Here is an 18,679-nt window from a genome sequence, read left to right on the forward strand (position 1 = left end):
GCAGCCATTTTCTTTACCTTCCACCCTGCATCCATCCCCCTTGCAGCTATTTTCCTTACCTCCACTCTGTAGCTATCCCCCCCCGTCACATCAAAACTCCCCCAGTCACATATATCAGCCCCCCTCCTCTGCCCTCCTTCATACATATCAACCTCTCTCCCTCCCTATAGATTTTCATGGCAGCCCCCCCCCCTCCCACCCTATAGATTTGTATGACAGTCCCCCTCTCCCTCCCTATACATATGCATGACAGTCCCCCCTCTCCCTCCCTATAGATATGCAGGGTAGTCCCCCTTCTCCCTATAGATATGCAGGGTAGTTCCCCCCCGTCCCTATAGATATGCAGTGTAGTTCCCCCCCTCCCTATAGATATGCAGGGTAGTTCCCCACCCCTTCCTATAGATATGCAGGGTAGTTCCCCACCCCTTCCTATAGATATGCAGGGCAGTTCTCCCCCTCCCTATAGATATGCAGGGCAGTTTTCCCCCTCCTTATAGATATGCAGGGCAGTTCCCCCCTCCCTATAGATATGTAGGGCAGTTCCCCCCCCTCCCTATAGATATGCAGGGCAGTTCCCCCCCTCCCTATAGATATGCAGGGCAGTTCCCCCCCTCCCTATAGATATGCAGGGCAGTTCCCCCCCCTCCCTATAGATATGCAGGGCAGTTCCCTCCTCCCTCCCTTTAGATATGCAGGGCAGTTCCCCCCCTCCCTATAGATATGCAGGGCAGTTTCCCCCCCTCCCTATAGATATGCAGGGCAGTTCCCCCCCTCCCTATAGATATGCAGGGCAGTTCCCCCCCCCCCCTCCCTATAGATATGCAGGGCAGTTCCCCCCCTCCCTATAGATATGCAGGGCAGTCCCCCCCCCTCCCTGTAGATATGCAGGACAGTTCCCCCTCTCCCTATAGATATGCAGGGCAGTTCCTCCCCCTCCCTATAGATATGCAGGGCAGTTCCCCCCCTCCCTATAGATATGCAGGGCAGTCCCCCCCCCCTCCCTATAGATATGCAGGGCAGTTCCCCCCCCCTCCCTATAGATATGCAGGGCAGTTCCCCCCCTCCCTATAGATATGTAGGGCAGTTCCCCCCCCTCCCTATAGATATGCAGGGCAGTTCCCCCCCTCCCTATAGATATGCAGGGCAGTTCCCCCCCTTCCCTATAGATATGCAGGGCAGTTCCCCCAACTCCCTATAGATATGCAAGGCAGTTCCCCCCCTCCCTATAGATATGCAGGGCAGTTCCCCCCTTCACTTACCTGTAGTTGTGCCAGCGTCGCTCCTCTCCTCAGATCAGCAGATAGGAAGTGAAGACGTCCTGCTTCCTGTCTGCTGCACAGCAACAGGCAGCCTGGCGATTGGCTGTGTGTTGCTAACCACTGACCGCCAATGCTTTTGATCGTCGAGCCCTCCACCCCCCCCCCCCCCCCGGTGACCCCCCCCCTCCCCCATCCCGGAAAAAAAAAAGGAATGAGGAAAAAAAAAAAAATGACAAAAAAAAAAAAATACCCGCAGCACCGCGCCCCCGGGACCCAGCGCCCCAGGTTGCAGCCTGGTCAGCCTAGTGGTTGATCAGGCCCTGACCACCCTAGTGTTATTGCAAAGGAATATCAAGCAAAGCCTGTTTTTCACATTTCTAGACTGAATATTTTGGATGTATAAGAAAATTATTTTAATGGACTTAAAGGTCACCTAAGCATGGGCCTCAGGTGGCAGAAGTGCAGGGGTGACATGTCATTGATTTGTCATTTTTCTAATTTTTGCATATTAATACCCAATTGAATGAGACTGCTCCTGATTGGCTGCTCGCCTATTAACTAGCAGGGGCTCACTGGAGCTTACTTTCTTTTTATGTCACATGCTCCTAGGGAGCAGTCCAATCATTATATAGGATTATTTTTACCCTTATAGATTACCAACTTCCCATTGGATTACATTGGACGAGGAAAGTAAGAAGATTTTAGGTAAGTATTAATTATCAGGGAGGCATATAATTATTTTTCATGGGACCACATAAAAAAAATGGAAACATTATTTATTTTATTCTTATGAGAGCAACATTGAATATTATTAGGATGAGGGCGACCTTGAATAGCATTATTACACGGACAACCTTGATTATTATCATTTCGGGGCAACAGTGAAGATTATTAGGATGGGGGCAATCTTGAATGTTATTAGGACTGGGCAACACGTATGGTGCACACTTTTGGAACTACAAGTGCTAGTATTTTCCCATGTACATGGGCCAGCATGCGAGAATACTCATGGTCTGTCGGTGCATTATATTCGGACAGTATAACCAAACAATAGGGATACCAGGTGGGGCCCAGTGCAAATCAGCATTGAGATGGTGCTCTCTAGATGTGTGAGCCTGATAACTGTTTCAGGACACCCCCTTGAGAACTAGGCCTGATGATAAATAGGCTGAGCTGCTACAGAATATAATGGGTAACATTGAATGTTTCCCATCCTGTTTTACGGTTTGGCGTGAACCGCACAGGGTCTAGGGGTTTGCAAAACGTCACATATTGGATGTGGTTTGGATTTTCACCCTACAAACCACAAGATGATAAATCTGAAAAACGCATCTGATGATTGGCGGTTTGCAAACTGCTGCTTAGTAAATGCCCCCCTATATGTCAGAGCATAAGATTATGTTGGAAATATTGAAGACCTCAGGCTTAAAACGTATTTTGCATTCTGCTGTAAAACAGAAAATTACATATGGGTTGAAATATATTTTGCTGTCAACGACTTATTACAAAGTGCTCTATTTTAATTGTCTATTTCTTGTGGGAAAAATGCCCAGATGGTATTAATGGAAACTTTGAACTCGATAAATTCTGATACCACAAAATAAACTTTGGTAAAAGACTGAAAGCTGTTGACTGACACTAAACAGAGTTTCCAATATTCATGAATGCATTTCCCTTATGTTGTAACTAATTGCTGCAATTAAATACCTTAAGTAACAGTTTTAATGCACCAGGAAATATGTAAAACACACAAAAAATATTTATACTTTTGTGCAAAGAACATAGCGCATGGCTTTGCCATATTATTTTACATTTAGTTAAATACACAAATTTTCAATTATGCTTCTCAAATGACAAAAATAATAATTTACACACAGTATAAAAGAGAAAAAAAATCCATGGCATATACTGAGCCAAGGAACAGTAAGTAATGACTTGAATTATTTATGTGTATATTCTGCCACTGAAAAGAATAATCAAAGTTTTTTAATCACTGATTAAACCTAATTACTGATATGAGTATTATAATTCTGAAACAATCATTTAAATGCATTAGGCATGTCCTCTAACATTCCCTGTGTAGTTACTTTTATGCAAATCCATTAAATTCAAAAATTATTTTTTTTATAATAATTTCTGTCTAAAACTTGAAGTAATGTTTTTCAGATTGATGACACAAGCAGTAGCCATGTGGCATGCAGAACACGCCACCTACTGAAAGATGCTCCACCTTCGCATACAAGTATACTTGACTGGGCGGAGCAAACATGAAACATGTGCTTTACGGTGAGAAGAACCTATTTGTGTCATTTTGTAAAGGACCAATTTTCATTCTGCTGCTGGCATTTAAATATGACTGCAAGCATATCATCAAGAACAAAAAACAAATGAAAACTAAAGGAAAAGATTACAATAAAATGTGAAACAATACATACACGTGTATACAGTATGTCACACACACATTTATAATAAATTAATGCAAAGCTAAAGTCCTTGTCAATGTCTATTCACAAACACCACCAGCAAAGTTATCCAACTAAATTTTCTTCTCTCCAAATGTAAATAATACCATAATAAATAACATAATAATCATAATACTAAATGTCATCATCATTATGACAGAAAGCAAAGAAATATACTGTTCCACTGGCCTGAATCCTGTGCATTTCATTGTCTTGTAGTAATGTACATAGAAGTTAATGTTGCTTTCTTGTCTTAATTATTTTGGTTTTTTTCACATGGAAACAATGTACATAAAAATATTTCACTTAATCTTAGTAGTGATCTGTGATAAATCTGAAATGTCAGAAATTAGGCACTTGGTATTGTTTAATAAAAGAAACCACATGACAGCATTCAATAATAAAAGAATAATTGTCCCCCCAAACTACAAATCCGCATTACCATAATGGTAAGGATATAAACCAGAAGAGAACTATTTAAGAGTCAACTAAAATGCACCAATTATAAGAATATAGATCTTTTCTCTATGGCTTATGGACACATTGAACTGTTTTCTGGGTTATGATTAAGATAAAGGTCTAAGCTTCAAGCAATCTTATGAACACAATTTAATATTGTGTGCCTGGCCAATGATGACAGTGACGATATAAATCCATACATAGAAAATAAACTGTTGACCTGCTTAAAGCCTGTGAGGTTTAAACAAAAACAGTATATCACAGGGTAAGCTTGCCTTAAAGATGATTTATAAAGGGACATTAGAAGTGACTTCTATTAGTTTACCTATTACTTTATATGAAAAATAAGCAGCAAATAGCTGGTCTCCTTCCACCCTTGTTTGTTCTTCATTGTCTCTACTCATTGTCTATCTTCTCTTGTTTTCCATGTCTAGGTCCAGTTCCCTGTTAATATGTCTATGGAAGCACTAGATATGTCTTATTAAATATAGATTGTCTAGTTCTAATTTCACATAGTAGACTGTCCAGTATTATTACTTATTTAATTTAGAAAGCTATTTATAATAAAAAAAAAATTATAATAATTTCGGTCTAAAACTTGATAGTAGGGTTGAAGTAATGTTTTTCAGATTGATGATACAAGCAGATGCCATGTGGCACGTGGAACCCGCCACCTACTGAAAGATGCTCCACCTTCAACAAAACTATTTTCTAGCTATATAAATTATATGCAATAATGTTATTTTTATTTAGAAGTCCAATATCTAATACCCATTGATTTTTTTTCACTTTATGTTCCTGTCGTTGTAGAAAATAAACAAATTTAAAAAAAAGATAGCTATTTATAACTGTAGCGCCGGTGACCCAGGCCGCACATGCGCGTTAGATACCTCCCCTGCCGGCAGAGAACTACATCTCCCAGCATGCAGTGGGGAGGAGGAGAGTGTGAGGCGGAAGTTGGGAGATTCTGAGAGGCACTCGAGAGACAGATATCATAAAGGGAATCCTCAGCAGTCTGTCAGAGAGGGGGTAACGGGAGTCTGAGAGGTCTTAGCGACAGAGGGAGTAAGGAGAGAAAGAGACACCCTGAGAGTATGAAGAATACTTTACAGTGGAGAGTGGGAGAGCTTACCAGATACCTGAGCAGCGAGGGTCCATCTTGGACACAGATGCCGGAGACCAGTGGAGATAATTAACCCAAGTTAACTTGTTATTGATCTACTTGGACTGAGTTTTTTTGTTACAAGTCAGGTAGGAACAGGTGGGGAGACCTGAAGAATATTTTATGAAGTGTTTGCACTGCCTTTTAACAAGGACTGCATAAATGTATATATATGTTTAATATTGCATTTGTATGATATGTGTTAGCAAAGTTAAAGCAACTGATCGTGCTTAAGATATATTGCTAGCGATAGTTATTGTGATTAGAGAGATATTGCAAAACATTCATTAGGAGGGATAGAGGTACCTCTTAGTGGTATAGAACTATTTGGGCCTGTGTAAATTGTGCATTGGATATCAGCTAGTCTTGTTCTCAAGATACCTTGGAAACGTTTGCACTTAGACTGCCGTTTATTTACAGTGTCTACTGCACTCAAATTACCCTGAACTATTGTTTGAATCAAAGAGATATATTTTTGATATATAAAACTTCCAAAAAACCTTTGGGAGTCCGCACCTCACTAAAAAAATGCGCTGGTGTGGCTTCTAAAGACTAGCCTGGTATATTACTCTTTCATTTGTGTGTGCCTGTGGTCCCAAGTAGGGGGGGGCGGAGTGTTCCTTAGTCTGCCTGCCACTTGTATTGCTCATTTCCAGACGATTACCCCACGAAAATCCTACGGTACACAGACTAAGGTGGAGACACTGCGCAACTAAGGCGACAAGGTAAAAAGTTTACTTAAAGACAGGAGACACAAATCTGTATACACACACAGGAGCAGGAAAAAGGGGTGTTATATGACTGGGCCACACAGAGGCACAGTTGTTAGCATTGCTGCCTCACATTGCTGGTGTCATGCTTTTCATCATCAACATCATCTATTTATGTAGCACTACTAATTTTGCAGCACTGTACAGAGAACTCACTCACATCAGTCCCTGTCCCATTGGAGCTTACAGTCTAAATTCCCTAACACACACATAGAGAAAAACTAAGGTCAATTTGATAGCGGTCAATGAATCTCCTAGTAGGTTTATGTAGTGTGGGAGGAACCCGGAGCACCCGGAGTCAACCCACACCAACACGGGGAGAACATACAAACTCCACACAGGTAAGGCCATGGTTGGGAATTGAACACATGACCCTAGTGCTGTGAGTGCTAACCACTAAGCCACCATGCTCTGGTTTCCCCCTACAGTTCAAAAACATATTGACAGGTCACTTGGCTTCTAACAAAATGGATCTGTGTGTTTGCTTTGTGTAATTTGATTGGGGCTATATAAATAAAGAATAACAAATAACAATAAACATAATTGCTCAGTAGGTTGTGCTGGGGCTTCTGAGGTTGCAAGGAGGGAAAAGAAGCAAGCAGCCCTTAACCAGCATATTACCTAAGACCCTGGGCACCTCTGCATACTTCTGCTTCCCATCTTGCTACTCCACTGTCTGTAGCAAATGTTTACATTACTGTATTTAGTTATTAAAAATGCATTTAGAGGCTCATGTAGAATTGTACGCAATGTACACTTAAAATGGAAGTGTAAATTGCATCCTATATCTTACTCTATATTCCAAGACAAGCGTATCATAAGATAACTGTGACTTGGAATAGTATGCATAATGCAATTATCATTACACTGGGGGAAAGCAGCCATAGCAAGTACACTTCTTAGACGCAAATCTGCAGCTACTTCCCCCTCAGCATAATGAGTAAGGAGCGCATATAGCTAGTATATATAGCTAATATACCAGAAACAAACAAAATAACATACATGTTTAGCTCACCTATGGCTGTATTGCAAGACTAACACTTGTGTCAAGGATACACTATAACAGGATTGTAGATACATTTTCCTTTGATCTCATAACTAAATGGATGCATCACAAGCATGAAAATCAATATGTTAATATATTGCAAACTGCATTTTCAAAACGGTGTTGTGACTTGTTATTACTTTATGTTAATATGTAAATAGGAAGTTAAAACGAGCATGTACCTTTTCTGTGCCGCATTCTGTGCCGTCCATAGGGGGATCCAGTCTTGTTCTACACTCTTTCTCACCCTCCAGCTTACACCAGAGTCCTGTACAAATAACATGCTAAAAAATATGTTAAAAATGTCAGGCACATATTTAAGGTTCATCGTTGATAAACAATCTTTGAGTTATTATTATTATTATTATTAAAAATAATATTAATAATAAATTAAATAATAATTTTCTGTAAGTAGCCTGTTACACCTTATAAATAAATGATGATGCTACTACTACTAATAATAATTATCATCACCCTCATGATCATAACAACATTCATAATAATAACAAGTAACAATAATAATAATAATAATAATAAAGTTATTAGACACTGTGGAGGGATTCCGAAGGGAACTAGAAAATGGAGCTAATTTATCTCTGTATGCTTTAAAAAAATATGCCACACCTTTTCTCTCTACTGCATAACATTTTTTTTTATTCTAAAAAAGTATATCGTTAAATTATCACTATTTTAAAGTAAATTTGCCTCAACTTTCTGCAAACTCCAATCTGATATAATCCTCCCTGTATATGTCGAGTTTAACCCTCTATGTATGGTTGCAAGCTTCAATCAAGCAGTATACAAAGATATTTCCCACCACTTGCAACGAGCCAGCTCCCTACTCTCCACAGTTTTCTATGGGGACTGCGAAAATTCCCTATTTATCAAACTCCGAAAAGCTTAGCTAATTAGTGCCAATATTCACATATTGTTCACTCATTTCAGGAGTTTGTTTAATATTGTTTACTCATTTTGTTTACTCATTCTACTAGTTTGTGCAGTATTTGACATTCTCAGACATAAACTTAAGTGACACTTGAATGACCTCGATTTTTTATATACTATAGTAAAGAAGTTACTTAACATTTTTACCACAATGCACAGCCAAGACATGTGCAATATCTACAGCTGGAGTAAGTCAATCATATGTTGCTTGCATAAAATCAATAAACAAAGCAAGTTTCATCCAAGAGACTAAGCCCCTATTAGCAGCCAGGACATGGATACATGCAGATATGCACTTTGTTAAAAAAAAACAAAAAAAAAAACTAGTGAGGTCTGTTCGGGGATTATTATAAATGCATAAAATGATATCACTTTGATTCTGCTAGAATACTGTATAAAATGCTGTATGTGTATACTAAAAAACATAATATGTTCTATTTGGAAAAGTGTCCTAATACTTCTCTCTTGGATGCAATCCCAAGTGTGATTTGGATTGATCAAGTATGTAAAATGGAGCACATTCTTCTTCTTCTTCTTGTTTTTGTAATACTTATACCATTATGAATTGTGGTAGTATTAGCTTCCCAAAGACTTTCAAAATGCTTTGAGGCTCATGTAGTAGCAAAAGTATAATCTTCAATATTTACTGTATAATAGGGGTTATTTGCTAAACCACTGACAGTCCTATGTCAAACAGGGAATGTGTAGTAAGTTCAACCCTCTCCTCTAATTGTAAATGGTTGATAGCTTCAGCCAATCAGAGTGGTGTAAAAATTAAGAAATATTCCCAACCATTTTTATTGTATATTAATCGCAGACGGCCACACTGTTTTTTTTATGTTACATGACCACACTGCATATGCTCCTAATCCTTAGGAGATATTTCAGTAGACGGAAGGGTGGTTGGGGAGGGCGTAGTTTGGCTGCGTTTGTGCCCTCTGTCCCAATTGGACAAAATTAAATGCTGTGAGGTATGTATAGGCAGCACGGTGGCTTAGTGGTTAGCACTTCTGCCTCACAGCACTGGGGTCATGAGTTCGATTCCCGACCATGACCTTATCTGTGTGGAGTTTATATGTTCCGCTCCGTGTTGGTGTGGGTTTCCTCCAGATTCTCCGGTTTTCTCCCACGTTCCAAAAAAAATACTAGTGGGTTAATTGGCGGCTATCAAATTGAGCATAGTCTCTCTCTCTTTGTCTGTGTGTATGTTAGGGAATTTAGACTGTAAGCTCCAATGGGGCAGGAACTAATGTGAGTGAGTTCTCTGTGCAGCGCTGCGGAATTAGTAGCACTATATAAATAGCTGATGATGATGATGTATGTATATAGCAGCAAGCAAATTAGGATATATTCCCCGTATTTAAAATACTTCTTAATTATTTCACAGTGATGTAGTTTTGCATCGTTTTCTATTGTTCAGCTGCACAAATCTGATTCCTGTGAGGACTTAACAGACTGTGTTATTTCAAATGGTGTTCCAAGATAGCACTTTAAAAAAAATGTTTGCGTTAAGAAATTACATTAAAACAGATGTTACCTTTTGTACACTGAAGTCAACACATCTGTAGAAAATAATCTTGTATGTATCATAGAGTAATCATAAGCATTTGGATATTTCAGATAATAGGCCATTTTTGACAACATTTTCATGCTGGAGCCATAAACCTTTCTTTAAGAGCACATACAAGTATATTTACAATATTACACCCGGTGCTAACATACAAGTTTCTTGATATCTGTCTTTTCCTCATTTTATCTATCCCAGCTGTGTGCTCAGCTTATGGAAAGTGTGATAGTCCTTTGCATGTCCCTTACTGCTTATAAATGTTCTGTACTGCAAAGTGTGCCAGAGCACTGTCATCAGCACAGAATTAAGAAAACAGTTTGTTTGGATTTGGTGGTGATTCAAATACAGAAACAAACTTTGTAATATGTCTTGACCTTGTTTCTGTGATACACCCCAGAATCCAACCATCATTTTGTGCATTACCATAAAGTTTACGGTTCTCTCTGTTTGACTTTAAAATACAAAACACACAATAGTTCTCAAAGTAAAGTCCAAATGAAGGACTTTTAAATGGGCACACCATACAGCTTAGAGAAAAAGTATATATCATCAAAATGAAATGTATTTCATATTTATTTGAAAGCTATTACAATCAGGAATAAATGTAAAGACACAGTAGCAAAATGGGACAATTGAGTCCAGTAAATCACAATATTGTATAAACAGACATAAAACAGGTCCATTTTTACAATTAAATGTTAAAAAAGAGGTATATCTGTCGAGCAGTTGACCCAGCAAAAATCTCATGAGACTCTGTTGTGTTATACCTTTTTTGTTTGTTCATATGTTCTGATTGCCACTACATACTATATGATGGTGTCTATTTATTACCACAGTGTGTTAACTATTAATGTGCATCACTGCAAATCACAGCAATATATAATGAAATACTGCTGCAATTTACCATGCCAAGGCTGATCTATGGGTGCTCCAGCAAAGACCTCCCTCCTCCACAAAGCCCTTTTCCTCTTCATCGAGAGTGTTAAATCTGTCTTGCATCCTGGTGGATACTCAGATCTGTAATGCACTCCAGCTGTGTCTTCCTCTGTGAGCTGATTGGAAGACTCCACTATGTAAACCCTCATCTGTCATGCACTCATTGCCAGTGATAGCGTTGGACATGCTTCCCAGTTCCTGTACCTGTGTTATCTTTGTTCCTGAACTTGCATTTGTTGTTCCTGGCTCTGCATTCATTTGTATCCTGATACCTGGATTGCATCATACATGTCTGCTGGTTCCTAGCTTTGCTTGTCTGGCTTCACAGATATTACTGGACACTGTGTAAATCTTTACCAGCATTGCTTCAGAAACATTGTTTATAATCTTGCATTGCCTCAGACTGTGTCAACCTGCACCAGTATTTCTTCAGAGATATTGTTTATATTTGTATTACAACAAAAGACTCTTATACTAATGCATTATTTCTGCATTATATTGTGGCTAATTACTCATCCCTACATTACCTCAGAGTTTTTCCTGTCTGCTCTTGATACTGCAAAAAACTCTATAACATGTTTTACTACAACATAACCTTGTTATCCCTGTGATTTATTAAAAGCCAGCCTAATGCTGCCAGTGAATGGAGAAAGTGCTATACGCATGAGTATAACACGTTCATCTTTTGAGGGATCCAACGAAGCAGGAGACGCTTCAGCTGGCTGATCTGATTGTAACAGTAAAGTAATGCCACCCTGAGCTTAATAAATTGCCTAATGCATCTAAGCACTGATAATTAGGTTAAGGCTGGAGTAATCTCTGATTTCTTCTGTGTTATTAATTTTGGCTCCTCGCCACTTGGTAAACAGATCCCTACATTTTAAATTGGGACTGTAATATGAAGGATTCAGGGGTTAATATATCCCTTTTTCTACCCTTTAATTGTATGAATTTAGAATTCCTTCTATATCTATTTATACTGTATTATGATTTGTTGTGCAGTCACTATTGTATCTATTGGGCTATTGTGGAGTTGACTTTTAATATTGATTCCCATGGATTGGGTTTTATACACTGACTTGAGCATCTAATAAACATGAATTACAGCTTATGTTGATATGTGATATATACTTTTCCCAGCCACATGTGCCCATCTAAATGGTCTTCATTATGGTCTTTTTCCAGGTGCTGTGTAAGTCTTGTTATTAGAATTTAAAAGCATACTAGGATTTTTTGGATTATTCAGTTCTGGTTTCTTCTGGACACCCACATGAGCAGGAAAAATGCCCGGCCTTTAATAAACGCTGTAACTCCTGTAATAAATGGGACCACTTTGCAAAATACTGCAGATCCAAATACACAATGGTAACTAGCGCTCCACGTGAAACACTTAGGGAAAGGTAGTCGCATACAGTTAATAACGCGGAAACCGAGTCTGTATCAGAACCTGTCAATGCGATATGTCATGAGAGTGTTGATCTGGTCGCTGTGTTAAACACAATGAAAACATACTGAAAAGAAAAATTGACACTGGTGCCAAGCGCAGCATCATCTCAAGGACACTCCTGCACAGAACAAAACCACAGGCACTAATTGACCAGACAGATTCCGTAGACCTTGTGACGTATGGAGGTGAATTCATTAACACTATGGGGCGTATTCAATTGTTAGCGGTAACGCTGATAAACGAGCGCTCAAAAAATATTACCGTATATACGGTAACATTGCGCTCGAAAAGCGTTAATACGGTAGTTTACTCGCAAAATTTCAGCTCGCCGCTCAGGGGGCTGCGAGCTGAAATTCCGCGAGTAAATACCGTATTAACGGTAAGATTTTTTGAGCGCTCATTTATCAGCGTTACCGCTAACAATTGAATACGCCCCTATGGGTATGGCCACAGTAGAGTTCACGTGTGCGCCATTACAGGTTCACATCACTGATCGTGATGTCAGACCACTACTAGGACTGCCTCATAGCGTTACATTGGGCTTGATACACCTGGGAGCCAAAGTCCATATGGTACATACAGAAAATCCAGAGCTCAAGGATTTCAAAGATCTGTTCTACTGTGATACCATTGGTAAACTACCTGTCAATTACCTCCTGCGACTGGATGAGTCAATTGTCCCCACATTCTGTGCACGGCGCATCCCCATTGCCATGAAGGACACAGTGCTTGTTGAACTACACCGCATGACATGGCTCAATATATTTACCCCGGTAGAGGAAGCAACACAGTGGGTCTCAGTCATGGTTGCTGCAGTTGAAAAAGAGGGGTCAGTCAGACTATGTACAGGTCCCGTGCACCTAAACAAATCACTGCTGAGGCCTCGACACCTATTGAGAACAGTCGAACAAGTTATTGCTGACATGACTGAAACAATAATCTTTAGCAACCTGGATGCTAAATGCGGATTTTGGCTGATACCTTTGGACAAAGAGTCGTCCAGGCTCACCATTATAATTACACCTGCTGGACAATATGCTTCTTTGCGTATGCCTTATGGCCTGACCCCAGCGGTCAAGTTTTCCAACGATGCATGAAATAGCTATTTGTCGGCTACCCGTGTGAAATCATTGTTAATGACATCCTTATCTGGGGTCGCAACATGCAAGAACACGATGAGCGCCTCCGACAGGTTTGGAAAGGATTCTTGTCATAGACTTACAGCTCAACCCTGACAATGGAAAGTTCTGGGTGTCGGACGATCCATATGTGAGTCACCTCCTCACTGATAATGGGGTCAAGCCAGCCCCTGAAAAAAACGGAGGCCATGCAGGAAATGTCATTCCATGAGGACATACTCAGTCTTCAGCAGTTTCTGGGAATGACAAACTACCTGTCTCGAAATTTCTTCCTAACTACAGTGAGAAAACTAAACCACTAAGACAGCTTCTACACCAAGATCAAGAATGGTGCTGACAGGAGCCACAGCAGGCTGCAGTTACATAATTAAAACACATGTTAAGAAGCACTCCAGTACTTCTGTATTTTAATGTGGCATTTACCGGTGGTTATCTCTGCAGAAGCCTTACAACAGGGATTGGGTGCTGTTCAAAATAACAGGCCCATAGCCTTCTCCCCCAGAGCACTGACTAGACTGAATCACGCTATGCACAGATTGAGAATAAAGTTTTGGCGTTAGCCTTTGCTTGTCAAAAGTTCTATGAGCGTCCTGTCACTGTTTAACCACTCATCACCATACTGAGGAAGCCTCTGCATAATGCTTCTGCAGCATACAAAGAATGATGCTCAAGTTACAGCGATAGCACCTGGATGTCATATACAAGCATGGCAAAGAATTATTTGTGGCTTATATCCTATCCTGGATCTACGTACCTCACTCTGAGTACAGACCAGCTGAGAATGAATATGACATGTCTGTGCAAATACTATCCTCCAACCAAATGGTTGAATATGGGTATGAGTACGCTCTTGCTATACGTTATTTACTGTATGCAGACAGAACAGGCTGCAGGATATACACATGCATACGTGCAATATAAAGCCCCTTCAGAACACATTGAAAAAAAAGTCCTCAGCACGCCCTTACTGTAAATTGACTACGAGCGTCCGTCCTTTCCCGACCCCGTACCACCATTCAAGTCATAGCAGATGTGTCATTTGCGTCTGGGCATACAATTGCATTCAATGGCGTAAAGTCCGTTTCTCAGTATACATAGACCAATTTCATGATACAGCGTCCAAAGATGAATCAGGCACTGAGGACTTCTTTTATGTGCAATGACAGCTTGACACACGTGTATTGTTTAATTAAATATTATATTACCAAAGTGACAGAGTCAAATTTTTTTAGTTACCACATTTTATCAGACACTAAATTAAATAGGACTGGGCCCCATTGCAAAATGTTAAAGGGCCTTCAACCCTCAAGACTCAGTTTTCAAAAGCGTCTCTTCACTTAGGAGGGTTTTCCTTGGGTGTGCAGAGTAGTTAGACGCCCCTTGTGCATTCAGGATAAATAGCAGTTTTAACTATCACATGCACAGATAGTACAAGGAAAAGCATTCACAATGGATGAGGGATATTTTCCAAGAGGTCACGTAGAGTTCACAACTAGGCACATACAAAAGCCCAAAAACATGCTAAATGATGTTTAGAAGGCAATTAATTGTGATATGAGTCTGTGTTTTATATGAGAATTTCATCTCAGCAGTGATCTAACACTGTCCTGGCAATCTGTCTTAATTTCTGATGTTAATTTCTGGCATCTCACAATTTCCATGAAACGCAGGGGACCAGAACTGGATGAATCATCCTACATGGAAAGCAATTCTGAAACATTGTACAGTAGCATTTATTATTGTGAACCCAAGCTATGGAACATACTGTGCAGTGTTCCTCTGTAATAAGTGTGATCCTTTTTAGGCTAAAGTTCACGATTTGTCACTGCAAGTCTAATGTCCCAACAAAATTGAACCACATTACAAGTAATAGAGAGAGATGCTTATAAAAATCCCTGTTGGTGTAACCAGTATCTGAAAATAAAGTGTACATTAATATTCCCACATATGTAAAGAAAAAAGTATGCGCTGACATGTGATGCAATAGTCAGATCTGTTCTCTAGTCACCAGTCATTGCAGAGTTTTGTGCCATCTGACCATTCAATACACCCACCAATGTAGTAAAATGGGAGAAGGAGGGTGGTGTAATCTCTCAAAGATGGTAAAATATTTTATATTTGAGGATTCTATTATGTTTTGCCTTTGTGTTCATAGCAAATAAAATATCTTGATATTCTCATTTAGATACTGCTTTTAATAATCCTCGAATGTCAGTCTGTTTTTGCTTAAAGAATAACCTACATGACATCAACGCAATAAAAAGACAAGCTAATTTCATAGTGGATTTATCTTCCCTGGAGTAAATTATTAGTTGAGCATATGTTTTATAGAAAAGCTTTACAGACATTTTATTATGTACTGTACCTGCATTTCTTGACAAAATGAAGCTGTGGGTCCAAACAGAATCTGACATTGTTCGTCTGCTGTATACGTCATGCCTGGCAGTTTGGAGGGAATAATCACAGAGCTGATGCTTTGGGGATTTGTCTGTAGCAAACAATTACTGGCTTTTGACCTGGCAACATAGAGTTTGAAAATGTGGAACAAAAAAGAGAGGTGGTTATGACTAAACTGCAATAAACATGCATTTTACAGTAACAATATAAATTGAAAAAAAAAACAAACCCTATTATAACTTTATTCAGGTTTTGCACTTGGTACCAAGATTGTGTTTACTGTTCAATGCCAGTCCTAAAATGTTTGAATAATCATGTCATTGAATACTGTGGATTTTCACAATCCCTACAGCCATCCACATATTAGACAACTGTCCAAAATTTCCAAGGATGCTCTCAAGTGTTAAGATTGTCTTGATAGTATTATCTCTGACAATGTTCACCACTTTTAAATGACCAACAGCTAAATACCACTTTTCTGTTCTGCATGATGTATATGAACCTCAATCATAATTGCCAACTTTTCCTCATTGGCACCAGGGAGACCGTGGGGGAGGTGAGCGTGCGGGTGCAGGCCTTGACGAATCGCATCATTTTGAACCCGCCCCCTAAACGACTGTCACAATTTTGACCAATTACAGTAGGGGATGGGGCTAACATGACACAATATTTGCGTTATTAAGCCCCGTCCCCCCAACTCGCCCCCTCTATTGCGGAGGTGAGAACCGGGAGGTTGCCCATCTCTCCCGGGAGCCTGGGAGGTCTCCCAGAAATGTGGGAGTCTCCCGGACATTCTGGGAGAGTAGGCAACTATGCGTTAAAGAAAAGCAGATAATGAATCTCTAGAGACTGAAGTGTCTTTTACATTTCTGTCTCCATTACTGAATTTATGTTGTCCTACCTGTCAGTCTTTGATTAAATCTTGGCCTCCATGAAAATGGCCACCTCCATAGGCATCAATACATGGACATAGGACACAATTTGTGAACTGTGTCATCATGGCACAGATGGCGAAGCCAAGCACGCCTTGTACTGGCTCAGCATCAGGGAGAATGCCAGACTCTTCAGGGAGTGAGGGAGATCATCCCTATTTCAGGGAGTCTCCCTGACATTCAGGGAGAGTTGGCAAGTATGTCCTCAATACATGTCCTTGTTCTATATAATTTAAATGATTTACCTAGCCACATCTAAAAAAGTTTTTTGAGTAGAGTTCAATAAATTAGAACAAAACTGATGTTACATTTACCTTGTATGCTACATTCTCTGGATCCATTATTATCCCTGCTGCCTATAATATCTTATACCACTTTGTTATGTAATATAATGGCTCATCGGGCCAAGTCAGTGTCAAGGACTTTGCTCTATAAACTTATGGGAAACACATGGGCACATGGGAAATTTATGGTGAAGGGGGTATTTACATCCACTTGGCCTTTCTGAAACAGGTCAGCATTTAAATTTTAACTCATTGAACTCCACCCACACACAATTATTGGAGGTTGTTTTTTTTAAACAACCAAACCAGATAAAAACTATCAAGTCTTGAGAAAGTTTACTGAAAGCAAAACAGGTGTGGACTTTTGTTACTAGAAATACATCATACAGGGGTATGGTTTGGTTTTAGATTGTATATAATTGCATTGACAACCGTAACGGCTTTCAATATATCTTCAATAGCAAAACAAATAAATAAAATCTATATTTCCTTATACCAGTGCACAAAAATCACAATTTATAGTATGTTTGAATAACATATTAAGAACCATTATTATACTATTAGACTATTTTATATACACCTGATTTGCTATGTTAGTATTGTTAATATCTGATACTCTTTTTATGATTTAACGCTTTTGTGCAGATTGATATTTATAAATGTCATGTTTTACAGTGCCGCATCACACCATGATATATATAATCTTGTCAGGATAAAGCATAGATCTGATATGCTGAAATAGAATATTGGATGTCAGGACCCAAATAAATCTTTGCATGAATATCTAAATTAACCTGATGGTCAATTCAGATAAAGGTGTGACCAAATGAGGTCAAGAACATGTAATTGAGTTAGGTGCAGAGACCAGCTTTAGATATGCAGATCACAGACATCCATTGTATTTGATCATGTATTTCCCTAGCTAGTACTTCCCTTCAATAGGTAGTATAAACACAAACTAACCCCTAGGTGTAAATTAGAGAGCTTGCATTTATTTACAAGGGATAATTCATAACTGCAGGGTAAATAGGTTGTATCAAATGAATCCATTGATAAGCTAGTGTAACAGTTAAAGAAGCAGCGTCTGATGTAATGGTGTTTGGAGGTTTTTACATCCCAGTGTGAGGAGATAAGCCTGCCACTTTTAGCAGCTTTCAGGACATAGCACTGTTTGCTTGTGACACTTAAATAGACTTGTAGGTACCGCTCAGCATGTGGCCTGGCTCAATGGGGCCAGGGGATATCATAGCCTATATGTAATACTGTATAGACAGAAAGAATTCAGTTTTAAAATATGCCACTTAAAATCAATAAAAGCATAGATCAACCACCTATTCCTCAATAGCATGATGAAGGGCAGCTCATATGGTAAATTAAGAATTCTGACCCACAGAGAAATGAAGAAAAGGAGTGGAAGCTCTGCGAATGCCCTGTACTTATGCATGTTTGATATGAAAATATGAACAAAGTCATAGGGCATTTGTTAATATTAAGATTGGATCGATGTAACGCTGTCCAGGACAAATATATCACATTGTAGAATTGGTTAATAAATCAGGCAACAGGTAAATTTGGTTTGAAAAGGTGTCCCAGGACACAACCCCGATTAGCATTAACCCTGCCCCTGTGAATGCCGCACCCATTTGAGGTTGCTTAATAATCTGTGTTCTGAGGGAACAAATTGTCAGACTTTTGGGGATCAATCTAATTGAAGGACTGTCCATTATTTCTGCCTGCCCCAGGCATACAGATTATTATATGTAAGTAATGCTCTGTAGGTTATCTCTTTTATTTTAAACTGTTTTGCTTGTTATGTCAAATTTATTATTTGTTTATTCCTTATTTTTCTTTATATCTGAATGCCCTGTACCTTTT

General features: G+C 39.4%; 1 protein-coding gene and 1 long non-coding RNA gene across 2 annotated transcripts in view; one reads left to right on the forward strand and one right to left on the reverse strand.

Moving 5' to 3' along the window:
• The window catches only part of ADAMTS19 (ADAM metallopeptidase with thrombospondin type 1 motif 19), a 205,152-nt gene that overhangs the window by 68,276 nt on the left and 118,197 nt on the right, over positions 1-18,679 (reverse strand). The window contains exons 10-11 of the mRNA XM_075178766.1: positions 15,557-15,707; positions 7,340-7,441 (exon numbers count right to left, since the gene is read on the reverse strand). Coding sequence (XP_075034867.1) covers positions 7,340-7,441; positions 15,557-15,707 — 253 coding nt within the window. The remainder of the gene's footprint in view (positions 1-7,339; positions 7,442-15,556; positions 15,708-18,679) is intronic.
• The window catches only part of LOC142097156 (uncharacterized), a 73,793-nt gene that overhangs the window by 49,778 nt on the left and 5,336 nt on the right, over positions 1-18,679 (forward strand). The window contains exon 2 of the long non-coding RNA XR_012678138.1: positions 3,426-3,545. This is a non-coding gene — a long non-coding RNA (uncharacterized LOC142097156). The remainder of the gene's footprint in view (positions 1-3,425; positions 3,546-18,679) is intronic.

This window comes from Mixophyes fleayi, chromosome 1 (genome assembly GCF_038048845.1).
Source record: "Mixophyes fleayi isolate aMixFle1 chromosome 1, aMixFle1.hap1, whole genome shotgun sequence".
Classification (NCBI taxonomy): domain Eukaryota; kingdom Metazoa; phylum Chordata; class Amphibia; order Anura; family Limnodynastidae; genus Mixophyes; species Mixophyes fleayi.